This window comes from Primulina tabacum, chromosome 17 (assembly GCF_025594145.1).
Source record: "Primulina tabacum isolate GXHZ01 chromosome 17, ASM2559414v2, whole genome shotgun sequence".
NCBI lineage: Eukaryota > Viridiplantae > Streptophyta > Magnoliopsida > Lamiales > Gesneriaceae > Primulina > Primulina tabacum.
The window spans coordinates 24946311-24961127 of NC_134566.1; the positions used below are offsets into that span (position 1 = coordinate 24946311).

Sequence of the window (14817 nt, forward strand, 5' to 3'; positions counted from 1 at the left end):
ATGTTTTTTCTTTAATGCTCTGATGCAACGTGCATTATTGTCCTTGGGCTGGACAATGGCTTTGTACCTTCACGTACAACTGGACTTCACTGAAAGAGTTTGTCTTCATCCATAACTGAAAGATTCTGATTGATGCTTCGAACTGGTCAATTGAACTGATTTTCAGCTGGGCTGGTGAAATCATTTGACTTTTCAGTTGAATTGATTTCACTCTTGTTCAGTTGGACTGATCAGCTGGGTTTATTCATCAGCTTAACACTACTTCGGCTGGCCAGGCTTATGAGATTCTCCTGCTGAACCACCTATCAACTGGACAATCAGATAGACTGCTCAATTGACGTAACAGTTAGACTGATTCATTTTGTGCGATCAGTTGGGTCTTCAGTTTGCGATGTAACAGCTCGTGAGTGATCCTAGATGCTGCACACTAAGGTAGATTATTAGTAACACAATTAACAAGTTTTGTTATCATCAAAATCAAGATTGCGAACTTGAAAAGTTCCAACAGTATTCATAGATCAGTTCTCACACACGCACACGCACACCCACAATCACTCACATAGACAGAGAGTTGAGCTTATTGACTAGTTGAGTGAGTCTTGCACAAAGACGTAAAAATTGTGTATGTAGTCTTTAACACATAGATGTTAAACAAGTGTTGGCCGAAAGGTGTTGCCTTCAGTCTAAACTAGGAATTCAGTTAGGTAGTAGCGTAAGTCCTAAGCTGAGTAGGTTTGTACAAGGTGTTGTATAAATCAAAGTCTTCTAGTGGATCCTACCCGAGGTGGTAGAAGAGGTGACGTATGAGCAATTGAAGTATCTGAATATTCATAAACATATCTTGTGTTATTTCTGTTTAACTGCTTGTTTTGTTCTTAACTGATTCGATCAGTTCTGTTCTGTCTTAACTAAACTGATATAAGATAGAACTGATCCCATGTAACTTTCAGTTATTCAGTTTCACAAGATATAAAATCGATCAGTTTTCTTAACGAATGATTACTTCGAGTATTTTCAACTTGGTTTGTAACCAAACTCGATTTAATTGATCGGTGATTTCATTATTAGAACACGAGCTATTGCAGCTCATTGATTTATTGTGTTTGAAGCACCTTCAAAGGTGCCCGAACCGATCAATCACAGTCTTATTCCGCAATAATATCAGTTGACTGATCTATATCGACAACAAGATTCTAGGATAAGTTCCTCAAAGAACTTATTCACATTTCTGAAAAGAATACAAAAATCCTAAATATTTATTCAACCCTCATTCTAAACACTTTAACTACCTTAACCGATCCTATCGCGTACTAATCAATGTGCTATGTTTGAAGTGGTGTTACAATTGAATTAACATCTAAGAATAAAGTTTTAACTTAATCTACTGTTGGATGAGGGTGTGACGTGTAAATTAGAAATCAAATCTGAAAAATTGTTACCGTTATTATGCGAGTTGTTCGGAAAGGAAGGGATAAATTGGTATAATTTTTTTATACCGCTGAAATATGAGTATATGTATATTGTTACCGTTGAACCTCATAAAATTACTCTCACTCGCCTTCACAATCTTTCGTTGTTCTCGTGATTTCTTTATGTGATTTCATGAGTAATTCTTGATTTCATTCGTAATCCCCTCTCGCATTTTACATATGGCTGGTTCAGGCTATGAACCGTTGGATATTCGAAGTGAAATGGCTGGAAGGAGTGGTGTTCCACCACCAGTAGCAACACCACCCACAACATCGCCACCAGACCCATCTGCGGAAACTCAGTTTCAATTCATCATCGTTTTCGAGAACCCCACTCCATTAGAAACCATTGCTCCAGGTCAATCGGGTAATGAAATTGATGTCGACAATCCGTCGGATTTCGAATCTTTGAATAGGGAATTTCCGATCCTCCCCCTGAATCAAGGCGCTCCAAACGACATGCAGGGTATGACCCTGACTTTGCATCGGCTAAGAAGCCCTGTTCATCTTCCTTCACTACAAATATTCTAGATCCGGATTTCTCTTCCGGTGATGATGCAAATTTTTAATTGGTCTCAAGACCAAAATCGATTGTTGTTGCACCGAAACCAGCCCCTCTTCAAGAGATGAAGGCACATGACATGTCTGCAGGACAAAGCATCGTTGCTGAGTCTGATGATGAACGATCCTTGGCTGAGATACTTGCTGGACTAAAGGAGGAGCAAATTCTAAAGAAAACCATTCATGTCGAAGAAAAAACCAATGAAGAAATGCTTCAGGAATTACAAGACAATCGCCCTGATTCATCAAGTGGTTCATATTCTGACTTCAATTTTGAGTCCAAAGAACTCACAGATATAGGAAAATCTGAAGACAGTTCTGATGAAGAAGTTGAGGTTGCTGAAGATTGTCGGTGCTGAGCCCGGTGTTGTCAACATTCAGGAAAACACAGACTCTGAAGACTATGATCTAACTGCCTCTTTCTTAACCAAGTTCTACTCCGAATTTTTTGTGTCTCGATTGTCACTCTATTCTCACAGAGAGTTCATCGAAGAAAGGAATATTGAGACCGAGGCATACGAGAGGCAAAATTTGATTGTTTGTGCTACCATACACGAGAAGCCAAGTACTAGAATCTTATTGTAATCTTGTCTCCCACATCGGTGATGGGAGCTCTGTCAAGTATAGGCGCGTGTTTGTGCGAGACACCATCTGTGATTTCTCGCCATATGCCATAAATGAGTTCTAAACACCCGACTAAAGGTGAGGAGGATGATGTTATTGATATTGACACTATCACATTTGTTTTTACTAGTGGTCTAATCACCCAGTTTCCAATTCGCCCCAAGAGTCTCGCCGCGGAAAACTTGACTTCCTTTTACTCTGTCCTGTACAAGACATCCATTCGGAATTGGACCCCTTCTTCAAATACCACTGTGGTTACCCGACCACAAGCCATCACCTTGTTCGCTATTGTTAATGGTCGCCCTTTTAATTTCGGATAGCTGGTGTTCAAAACGGTCTTACAATTTTCCGAAGGAGGGATGAAATCTACGATGCTACCTTTTCCATCCATGATCTTTGGGATACTGGAGTCACAGGGCTTCCTTAAAGAAGATGATGAGAGCTTTTCTGATGTGAGCGAAAACCCTCAAGATCGCTCCGGCCTATTTCAAGGGTAACAAGAAACTGGACCTCCATTGGTCAGTGACTGGTGTTTCCATTGGTGTTGGCAACACGACGTCCTCGTCCACTCAAGCTCCCGAAGACTTCGTCGTGATCTTTGCCTTTCATTTACAAGCCCGAATTGACTTTGGGCTACAGTCGATCCAAAAGGCCAAAGATCTCATTGCCTACTAAGAAAAACATGTGGCTGAGTATATACTATTGTTGGAAGTTGCCCTACATTCTGGCAAAAAAATGGGAGCAGGAGGACCACCAAAAATGACAAAGAAAATGGATGATGTCGAAGCATCTAGAGGAGCTGAGACTGATGAGCTTACGGACACAGAAAAAGATAAAGAATAGATAACTATATGTAATATGTAATGTTATTTTTGCTTTTATATATGTTTGCTCGTATATCTGTTTGCTTTTCAAAGATTTTTTTCATATGTCTTCTTATGTTTTCGTGTGTTCTAAAGTTGATGTTGACAACACAGTAAACAACACCGATACTCTAGCATGTTTAATTCAAGGGGAGTTGAACTTAAACTCAGGGGAGAGATACACTCTAACTCAGAGGGAGCTTAACTGAATGCGAAAATTATCAAGATTATCATTTTTGAACGTTTTGTCCAGAAAGAAAAAAATGGGAGATTGAAAGGAATATTTTGTTCTTTAATTATTTTTTGATATTGATATTATCTATTTAAAATTTTGTCTTTCTAGATTGGTTCAATTTGTCTCTGGATATTAGAGGATGTGTTTTCAATTTAGTATTTATCTCTAAAATATGTTATTCTGCTTAAAAGTGTTCTTTCTTAATAAAACTCTTATGTTTCTATATGTTCTAAGAGTCTTGTACGGAATGAGGAGGAGGTAAAAAAAATGATACACATAGAGAGCTTTGAGGGTGGCGACTTGGTTTTTCAGAGAGAAGAAATTACGAGAGTTAAACACATTTGCTCTGAAGTTTTTCATGTGATCGGTTGATCATTCTGGTGTGATGCTGATACATGTTGAAAACAATCGAAGGACAACACTCGTGTAGAGTGTTGCTTGAAGAGTTCTCGGGGTTTTTGTTTATGTGACATATGATTTGCATATGTGGTTTTATTGATTGGTTTTAGATGAAATTTATTTCCTTGGGTTGTCAAGGAATATAGTTTTTATGCTTTTCACTAGTATTAGTTTTTGTAAATGATTTACAAGTTTTTTAGTGATAATTTTTGTCATGAGGCATTGTACAAGTAAAAATACTTGTACATAATTTAATCTGTCTATTTCTGATTATTACTGTTTATGTGTGTGTTAAATAATTTATTCCGCTGCATGTTGTGAACGGTGTTGACAACACCGACACACAACAATATTGTGGGGACCCGGACGCTAATTCATTTCTTAATCGTCTGTGGGAATAATTAAATCAATTATAATAAACAGGGTCCAAAAATTTTTTTTTAACATACAAGTCTCAAATGCTGAATCTTATCTACAGCAACGTCAAAGTCCGTAATCTCCACTCTAATTACGATCTCTCATCATCTCATCGATCCTGATCCTGTCCCACCTGTTGCCAAGCACACATACAAACACGACAACAGCCGGATAGCTCCGGTGAGAATAAAATCCCAGTATAAGCAATGTATATATGCGATGCATAAAATCATATACAAAATCATAAACCATGTATTAAGAACATGAATCATAATTTATGACACATTAGTGAATATAGATAACACTCTTTAACTCGTCATCTCCGACTCGACTCAACTCTACTCTAGGGATCCCGGTTCCTGGACATTAACACATATATCGAATCTCAGGGATAGGAGTCGATCCGCCCCTAAACAATATCGATATAAGTCAATAATCCAGTGTCTTGGCATATCCGACACAGACTTGGCATATCCGCCAAAGCTATCCTCTGACAATGTGCAATGGGCCAATGACCACTCTATCACTGTCTGGCCCTTCTGTCAATGACTCTCGCTCAATAGCTATCGGCTATTCTCTACTTTCTATAAATTAATAGATTAATCATATCAATGTCACACAATTGCAATAAAATAAAGTATGTGGTTTTAGGGAAACTAGAGTCCAATCTGACTAAAGTTAATTTCCCGGTTAACATCGACTTATACCTTTCTTTTTGTAGTCTCAGTCTGAAGAAATAGAAGTTCTGAATTCAAGGCAGTCAATACAATCTGAAATGTCATATCGAGAAGAACAATATCAATATTCCACTCAATTCAATACTCAATCTGATCAATATCATTCTACTGATGTTTTGACGGCATAACAGCACAATATCGATATCCCCGTCAACTCAACATCACAAATACAATATCATAACTCATAATCAATCAACAAATACAAGTCCAATATCAAATCTGTATATTCTCAATCATATAATCTGAAAATTCATAACAATTTCATCTACTGTCTGTTCTTCGATCTGATTTCGAATATACGATTACTGATATCACCAGAACACATAATGATAATCAAATCACAATTCCTCCAATACATCAATTTCAAACCCTGTTAGAAATCAATGAAACTTACATCCTTGTGTAGCTCTTGGCGAGAGGATCTCAGAATTGTGCTCGGATTAAAAATCAGATCGCCGGTACTTGAAAAATCAAATTTCTAACACATGAAGAAGCTTGAGGGTTTAGGCTATGGTTCTCTCGATTCTCAGTTGCTGGAAATCTGAATTGGATGGATGGGTTTACACGTTTAAGTGCATGGCAAGACATGTGTCCCACTCAAATTCCAATATTATCACTTTAGCCCCTGAATTCTTCACTATTTGCAATTCAGCCCTCAATAACTCTTTTTAATTCCATTTCAATCCTAATTAATTACAAAAACCGTGGAATCTAATTCATCATTCCAAAATTCATAAATTAAATAATCTCGGATTAAAATGATATAATCTCGGGCCTTACAAATATAATCTGATACAAACAATTTACTGTTTCTACACTTTTATGTTAAACAAACCCCTTTCAGTTGCTCCTCGCGACGATGCGTACATGCGCTCTTCGAGATGTGTGTGGCTCGGTCTCAGGCGCAAGCGCGAACTCGGAGTTTAAATTGGTGAGTTACACCTCCTCCAGCCACGGCTGACGTTGGCATTATTGACTTGATCATAGGAGTCACTAACATTATATAATTGTATATGAGAAATGTTTCATTGGATCGATTTTCCAAAGTGGGACAAATACGACACATTCAATTAAATTTTAAAGTTTAATGGGGGCTCAAAACCAGTTTTTTCCAACACTGAGTATTTACTAGTATGAAATAATATTCCAGATAGGAAAACAAAAAATTAAATAGTAATATAGTTTTTTTGTTTTTAAAAATAAGAAAATAATTTCTAAAATATAATTAAATACCAGGTTCGGGGGCAAGGAATTAATAGAATTAATTGATACAATTGATTCGTTGACCAATTAATTAATTAGTTTATATTCTGTTTAAATAATAAACGCCATAATAATATAAACCAACTTGATAGTGAATTAGTTATAAATTAAGCACCATAATCAACTAGCATTAATGGATGTAGATATTCTTTCAGTGCTAAAATTGTTAAACAATCAATAACATAAAATAATTGAAAAAAATTAGTATATATTTCAATAATTTCGCCTATTTAATGGGAAAATCGATATTTGTATGTTGTCAATTTTCGTTATTAATATGCTATCTTTGTTTATTTGTTTTTGTTTTGTTTTTGGTTTTGTTTTTGTTTTTGTTTTTTTTTTTTTTGCAATTGCAATTTTTTTTCAATAATTTCGACTATTTAATGGGAAAATCGATACTTTGCACGATAATGATGATAATTATAATGATGATGATGATGCATCAACACCAAATTGTACAAGGGAAAGCTTCATTCATAGAAATAGGAAAAAAAATGATTTGATCAAGAAAAACATCCACCCCGAATCACCCTGCTGGATTTGTCTTGGATTAAACATGTGGAGGCCGGATAAGTGGGAAAAGTGCCACTTTGAATCCGAGGAGGGTAGACGAAATTCTGAGGTGCCGGCGGATTATTCGGCTTCAAGGGATGCATCGGGTGAGACGGGTGCTTGATCGAGCACGCTGCAGGATAGCATTTTTCGTGGAGGAAGTATCGGCATTGCCAGCACACGTAAACGTAGCCCTGGGCCGGGGTCTTGCAACCGGAGCAATTGGTGTGCTCGTTCACTCGATGTAATACTAGTGGATGGTTGTGGCCAAAACGCTTGAAATCCATCTTTCTTGATGAGTTTGGATTCGTGTTTGGGTTGAATTGGATGTGTTTGATGGGATCAAAATGGTATATATATATAAAGAAATTTCTTGTCAAATAAGTTTATTTAGGCTGGTGGGATTTTACAAGAAATTTCTTGTCAAATAATCGGTGGAATGATTCTGACGTACAAACACAAATTATTGTAATCGGTTTCGATAACATGTTGATCAAAGTTTATTTCAAAAATGCATATGTATCAATGGTAATATAAAATATGATTTTAAAAATTAGAATTTACTTGCAAATTGAGAGTTGACTGACTTTACAAATAGTTTATTTCAAAAATGCATATGTATATATGGTAATATAAAATATGATTTTAAAAATTGGAATTTACTTGCAAATTGAGAGTGGACTGACTTTACAAAGCGTAGTCGTGCTTGAAACATGGATGAGTTTTAAGGGTAAATTTACATTCTTTTAAACTTAAAAATCTTCAAGTTATTTTAAGGGTAAATTTATGAAAATTCATCAATCTATGTTTGAATTAAGATTCAATGTTTAGCCACAACTTTTTAAGAATCAGTACCTAAAAATGATATAATTTTAGTTTTAGCTCTCTACAAACCCAAATTTACATTTTTGTCTTTTTATTATTTAAAAAATAAATATATTATTTTAGCCACAAAAATGACATGTGTCTTCTCTATCTAAAATATAATTTTTAAAAAATATTGTTTATCAATTATCATGGAATAAAAATAAATACTTATTTTGACATACAAAATACCTATTATGGGGTTTCAGATATTTGATTCCCCTATTTGAATAATCCAAATGTATAAAAAAAATACTATATTTTCGAGCAATCACCACAAATTCAGTTATTGTTTGTTTTTCGCGAAAAATACATTAGGATGACTTATTCATGTTATTTTATTTCTTTTAAAAAAAAACATAGTTCATTACTCATCATGAAATAAGATTAAATATTTATTTTGACGTACAAAGTAACTATTTTGGAGTTCCAGATGCTTGATTTGGCTATTTGAATAATCCAAATGTGTAAGAAAATACTATATCTTCGAGCGATCACCATAAATTCAGTAATTGTTTGTCTTTTCGTCGAAAATGCGTTAAAATGACTTATTCATGTCATCTAATATTTGAAAAAAACACAGTTTTTCACTCACCGTGTAACTAGAAAAAGTATTTATTTTGCCCGATAAAGTACTTATTTTGAGGTTCCAAATCTCCGATATGGCTATTTGAATGCTTCAAATGTGTAAGAAAATGCTTGAGTTTCAAGTAATATTAAGTGACTTTTTATGGTGTCATTTGTGAAGTTAAAATGTGATATCTAAATTGGTACAAAGAGTATCTAATTAGATTCTACAAATACATTATTTTACTCCCTAAATACTCATATACAATTATTTGAAAATTCCACAATATAGTTTGAAGTTAATATTGAGTGGCACTGATGACATTGGTGAAATAAAAATGTGATACCTAAATTAATACAAATATGACATAATTCGAGTCAACAAATACTTGATTTTACCATTTAAATACTCAAATTCGATTATTTGAGGATGTCAAAATATATAGTTTGAAGTTAGTATTGAGTGATCTTTGATGATGAAATTTGTGAATTAAAAATGTGGTACCTGAATTGATGCAAATAGTATCTAAATTTTTTTTAACGAAATTAATTCATTAAAAACAGTGGGTAAAAAGTTCAAGTACAAGAAAGACACTCATCGACATGATGAATGCGAAATAAAAAAAAAATAGCCCACGCAATTACTCTACACAATGAAACACATCTACCGACGTAGGAATACGACGCAAAACAATAATTTTAATCCTATGCACTAAAGCCTCCACCTTCGGCTTTTCATCATCAAAAATCATCCTGTTGCGGGAAGTCCAAATGCAATAAACTGTAGCCGCTAGCGATGATAAACGCATCCGAGATATAGTTGAGTTCCCACGGTAACAAGTTCTGAAAGCTTTTAGGACAGTTGCTGGTGAGCGCATCATCTTCATCATACCCAACCAATTTTGTATTTCACCCCACACTGCACTTGAAAACTTGCATAAGAAGAAAAGATGATTGATTGATTCAGCTTCTTCGTTGCATAGGGCGCATGACTTATCCACAACAAATGGCAATCGAACTCTTGTTAGTAGCTTCGCATGAGCCATCATCCATAGTGTGAATCTATGCTTCGGTAAAATGAAAGCTCGATTGAGTAGTGGTTTCCAAGGCCATTTACCTCGCTTGTTTGAGAAGCAATCATAAGCTAAGGAGAGGTTATCATTCTTCCCAAACCACGTCTCCAATGTTACGTCTGCTGCATTCTTTGATCCTGTGCACTCAATAAGCTCATCCCTAATTAAAAGAATTTGCTTGATCAATGGAGACTCATCTTTATGCCAACCCCAATTCCAAACATCACCGAAGCTACTGAAGTAGTGATTAACCCATTTGATCCATAAACTATCTTTCTTCAGGTGTATTTTCCACAGCGTCTTAGCAATCAAAGCCTTGTTCCACGCTCCTAAGTTTTTCAACCCCAAGCCCCCATCTTCCAATGGTTTACACATAATATTCCAAGCTATCGGGGGTGTTTTGTGGGCCAAACAAATTTTCGGCACAGCGAGTAAATGGAATTAATCACACAAAATGTTATCGGCAAAATTGCTAACCAAAAACATTCAATACCCTGAACCACATGTCTGATCAACTCAATCTTACCTGCATAAGAAAGTGAGTGTCTCGGCCAAGAATTAATCTTATTAGCAACCGCATCTACCAGCTTGCAATAATCAGATGATCGCAGTTTTTTTGCCGCTAAGGGAACACCAAGATATCGAAAAGGTAGTGTACCAGGAGCGAAACCAGTGAGTTGAATAATATCCTGTTTACTTCTATCATCCACCCCAGCCATATAGATATTCGATTTTAATAAGTTCACCCTCAACCCAGCCATGTCACCAAAAGCATTCAAACATTTCATCACCAAGCCAACACTATCAACATCACCTCAGGAAAGTAGTAACAAATCATCCGCATAAGCCAAATGAGTAATATGTAGATTATTGGATTTAGGATGGAAACCATACCTCACATTCCTTGACATGCGCTTCAGCGATCGAGAAAGAACTTCAATGCAAAGTGTAAATAGGAATGGAGATAGTGGATCACCTTGTCTTAAGCCACGCTGTCCCTTGAAGTGGCCATGGAATTGTCCATTAAGAGCAATTGAATAGGATGTGGTTGACACGCATTCCATAATCCATTGCACAAATTTGATTGGGAAATTCAGCTCCTTCATAACTTCTTCTAGAAAAGACCAATCCACAGTGTCGTAGGCTTTCTGTATGTCGACCTTCAATATGCAACGGGGAGACACTCTTTTACGAGCATACTTCCTCAAAAGTTCTTGAGCGAGGTGTATATTATCGACGATAGAGCGACCACGAATGAAAGCAGCTTGGGCATCATCAATTAAATCACCTACCACAGCCGCCAATCTGTTGGAAAGTATCTTAGAAATGATTTTGTAGAACACAGTGCAGCAAGAAATCGGTCTGAAATCTGTAACAGTAGATGCACCCACCGATTTTGGGATCAAAGAAATAATCGCATGGTTCCATTGTTTAAGCAACTTGCCCGAAGAGAATAATTCAAACACGGCTGTTATAACATCATCTTGAATGATATCCCATGACTTCTTAAAGAAGAAGGAACCAAAGCCATCGGGACCAGGTGCTTTGTCATCGTCAATATCAAATAAAGCCCTTCTAACTTCATCCGACGTAACATTCGCAATTAGATTACCCCAGTCATCTTTTGACACACATTGCCCTGCGGAAATTGCCTCTCTATCCACAATAGTCGTATGCACCTTCGATCCCAATAAATTAGTGTAATGATCAACAAATAGCATCGCAATTTCCTTTGAATCAGAAATAATATCACCTGCATGGTTCTTGATGGCAATAATACCATTCTTCTTGTTATTTCGCTTAATAAAATCGTGGAAAAATTTAGTGCACCTGTCACCCTGTTGCAAGTAAGTGATCTTAGTTTTTTGGGCAATGTAAGATCTCTTCGCCTCTAAAAGTAATTCGGTGTGATGCCTGCAATCGTTGTAATCGGTAGGTATGATACCCGAGTGAAGCATGTCCTCTTGCATTGATTGTAGTTTCTTTTTTGTTGTACCAGCCCTAGAAGAGATATGACCGAAATCTTTTTTGTTCAACAGCAGAAGTGGCTTTTTCAGATTCTTGAGCTTCTCTTTAAGTTTGAACTGTTCAGTACCATAACCAGAGAACTTCCATCTATCTCGAACTATCTCCAAGAATCGATCACTAAGAGCCCACATATTGAAAAACTTGAATGGTTTCAGTTTCTGCTCAACAAGATGTAAGAATGAAAAAATACTGATAGCATGGTCTGAGATACAACCCAGAGCAACAAATTCAGCTAAACCATTAAAATTCGAAGAAATCCACTTTTGGTTGACTAGGACTATGTCAAGCTTACTACACACTTTAGGGCTACTCCAAGTAAACTTACAGCCAATATAACGCAGATCCAACAAGTCAAGAGATGCAGCACAATCAACAAAATCTTTAGTGTCATAGTCTCTAACCGATAAACCCCCATTTTTCTCATCTTGAGACAATACATTATTAAAATCCCCAAGGATAATCCACGGCATATTACATGCCCCCCCAAAAAGTTTCAAGTCATCCCACATCGGTCTTCTAAGTACAATAGAATTAAGACCATAAACAAATGATGTACAAAACTGGTAGTGGACGACAGACATTCAATGGTAACATGAATCGTTTGTGCAGACATAAAATCCATATTCAAGTCAACTGTAATTGTGTTCCACAGTACAAAGATCATGCCCTTCTTATTCAAACAGAAATTGTGAATAACTTTCATACCTGGAAAGCGAATTCTCATCATCGTATGCAGAGCCTTCTCATCAAATTTGGATTCAAGAACACAAGCAACATCAATCTTACGAGAGTGAATCAAGAATTGAACACTCTTTTGTTTTAGGGGCTTATGGAAGCCCCTAATATTCCAACAAGCAACAATCATTGGGGAACAGAGGCAATTTCGGGTTGCCGCCCCTTTTTCATATTTCCAAAATACCTTGTATTATTATTCAAATTGTTGACATTCACCAGTTCAATATCACCAGAGCTTCCCTCTTGCATATCTTCGAAGAACACGATCATGTCCTTGTTATTTCCTTGTTGATTCTCTACTGGATTTTTACTTTTTTTCTTCATCTTGCTCTTCTTCTTATTGGTAACTGTATGAAAGCCTTCAGAGTCAGCTTCTTTAGCTTTGCTCGTACTTGCTGCATTCATATCAAGCTCAAGCACAGTTTCTTGGCCCTTAGAAGTAGGCTTCGGACAATTTATATCATCAATGCTCACATGAACAGGAACAGGAACACTGTCTTGAAGCTTTTCTTTACCCGAATTATCTTATAGCAAGGAAGATACAGTTTTCTGGCATTCATTATTTACAGCAGCAGAATTACTACGCATAGGTGCATGAGAGTATCGCTTACCCATTCTCGATCTACCTCTGGAACTTCTCTTGTTCCAAATGACACGTCTAGATCTTGGGCGTGGATTATTGCTTGTTGTATTTGGTTCCACTATTGTATCCACATTATTGGTAGCAACCTCACATTCATACATCGCATGGCCTGTTTTTTTGCACTTGACACAGAATTTAACATCTTGTTCATAAAGAAACTTCACCTCTACCTTCCCAATAGGCAATATAACACTAATATTGAGTGACTTTTGATGTGTCATTTGTGAAGTTAAAATGTAATACCTAAATTGATATATTGTCTTTTGATTATTTTGAGATATTAAAAAAATATTTGTCGTCAGGTCATGTCCACTAGATTTTACAGACTGCTCCTCACAGCCTAATCACACAGTTAGCCGATGACTCATGACACAAATGTCTTCAACAACACTTAGTATAACCTCATTTTGTTTCTTACCTCAGAGTATATAGAATAAATATATGGGAGGGCAAAAATTATAAATTTTATTCGAACATACTAAATATTATTATAATAGTCACCTCCTGTAAACGATGAGATAAATTATTTAGCTACTCTTAATAGCCAGAAATACAACACGCATATACTAGAAAGATAATATTACAAATTTATTTTATAAAAAAATGAAGAGTATGATTGATTCCTTCAACTTTCTTCTGTCTTAGTACTTATAGAAGTTTTCTTCGATTTCAAATTAGGATTTGAACTTGTAAATAACTTTTGAATTAGTGCTTGTCAGTTGGCGCTGACAACATCATTTAGTGTATGGTTGAGTGGTCCACTCTTCTATTTGTTAGTGGTCCATTGTTTTATTTATTAGTAGACATATCTTGTGGTAGTGAGTCACATCTCACCTATCTTCTTTATTTCTATCGGGTGAATCTTTTGCTTTTGAGGTCCCCGAGGAAATTATTGTTTGTGTGGTCCCTCGCCACTTGATATTGTTTCTGCAAGATATTTGCGTTCAGTTCTTAGCCGAAAGTCCTTCCCGAATTGTGGCACTTTCTGATTTGGTAACTCCGGGCAGATCCTTTCTCACCATTTCCCAATGTGATCCATGTTACAGAATTTCCGGCGAGTCTCTTTGTTCCCCCGGTTGCTTGATTTTCACATAAGATTTTTTTCTTTTCAAATATTTCTTCTGCAAATCATGTAGTTTTTCTTGTCATTGTATTCAGCAGAAAATATATGTTAACTGATTTGATAAAACTTAAATGAAAACTTAACTTTGTCTATCTTTGTGAAACAGACCCGTATCCCCATACTCTTCTCATGGAAATATCATCTTCGGTAAATGAAACAACAAGAGATGTTTCATTTAGTGGAGGATACTAGATGAATTTTTCGGGCATTCATATCTAGCCTCCTAAGCTAAAAGCAATGGAAAGTCTCATATGAGTCTTTCCCAACAGGTTCTAGTGTTGTATTAAAGTAGTATAACTCCAAAATATCTCATATAGACAAATAATTATTATTTGTCCATTGTTTTATGAATAGCCTTCTGAATCAATATTGTAAATTATGATTTATGCATTGATAAAATCATAATTTAGTTGATTTTTAAGATATTATGTCTTATATACGGCGTTTGGATAGATATATTTTTTTAAAATTTGTTTCAGTTCATTTTGTTATATATATTATATTCATTATAATTTATTATAATACAAAAAATCAATCGTTTGAATTTTAATTTGAGAAACAATTTTAAAATTAAATTTTATAAATTCTTAATTAATTTATTCATCTAACATGATAGAAGATTAAACACAGATAAATAAAATAAGATTCAAAATATATTTTTAGA

The 14817-nt window shown here is 35.6% G+C and overlaps 1 protein-coding gene across 1 annotated transcript; it reads right to left on the bottom strand.

The window, feature by feature from the left end:
- Positions 1-9192: 9192 nt before the first annotated feature.
- Positions 9193-10730, bottom strand: LOC142530599 (uncharacterized). Its single transcript, XM_075636424.1, has 3 exons — positions 10519-10730; positions 10151-10425; positions 9193-9980 (listed from the first exon to the last, which is right to left on the bottom strand). Exons 1-3 carry the CDS (start codon positions 10728-10730, stop codon positions 9193-9195), a joined length of 1275 nt encoding a protein of 424 aa, XP_075492539.1.
- Between the last annotated feature and the right edge of the window lie 4087 nt (positions 10731-14817).

What these genes read in the sequence shown, in the direction of transcription:
- LOC142530599 (XM_075636424.1), bottom strand. Translation starts at nt 10,730, where the DNA reads ATGAAGGAGCTGAATTTCCCAATCAAATTTGTGCAATGGATTATGGAA. An exon ending in CGCATGTCAAGGAATGTGAG is followed by an intron (nt 10,426 to 10,518) that starts GTATGGTTTCCA and finishes TGATGTTGATAG; the next exon opens with TGTTGGCTTGGTGATGAAAT. An exon ending in ACACTCACTTTCTTATGCAG is followed by an intron (nt 9,981 to 10,150) that starts GTAAGATTGAGT and finishes AACCATTGGAAG; the next exon opens with ATGGGGGCTTGGGGTTGAAA.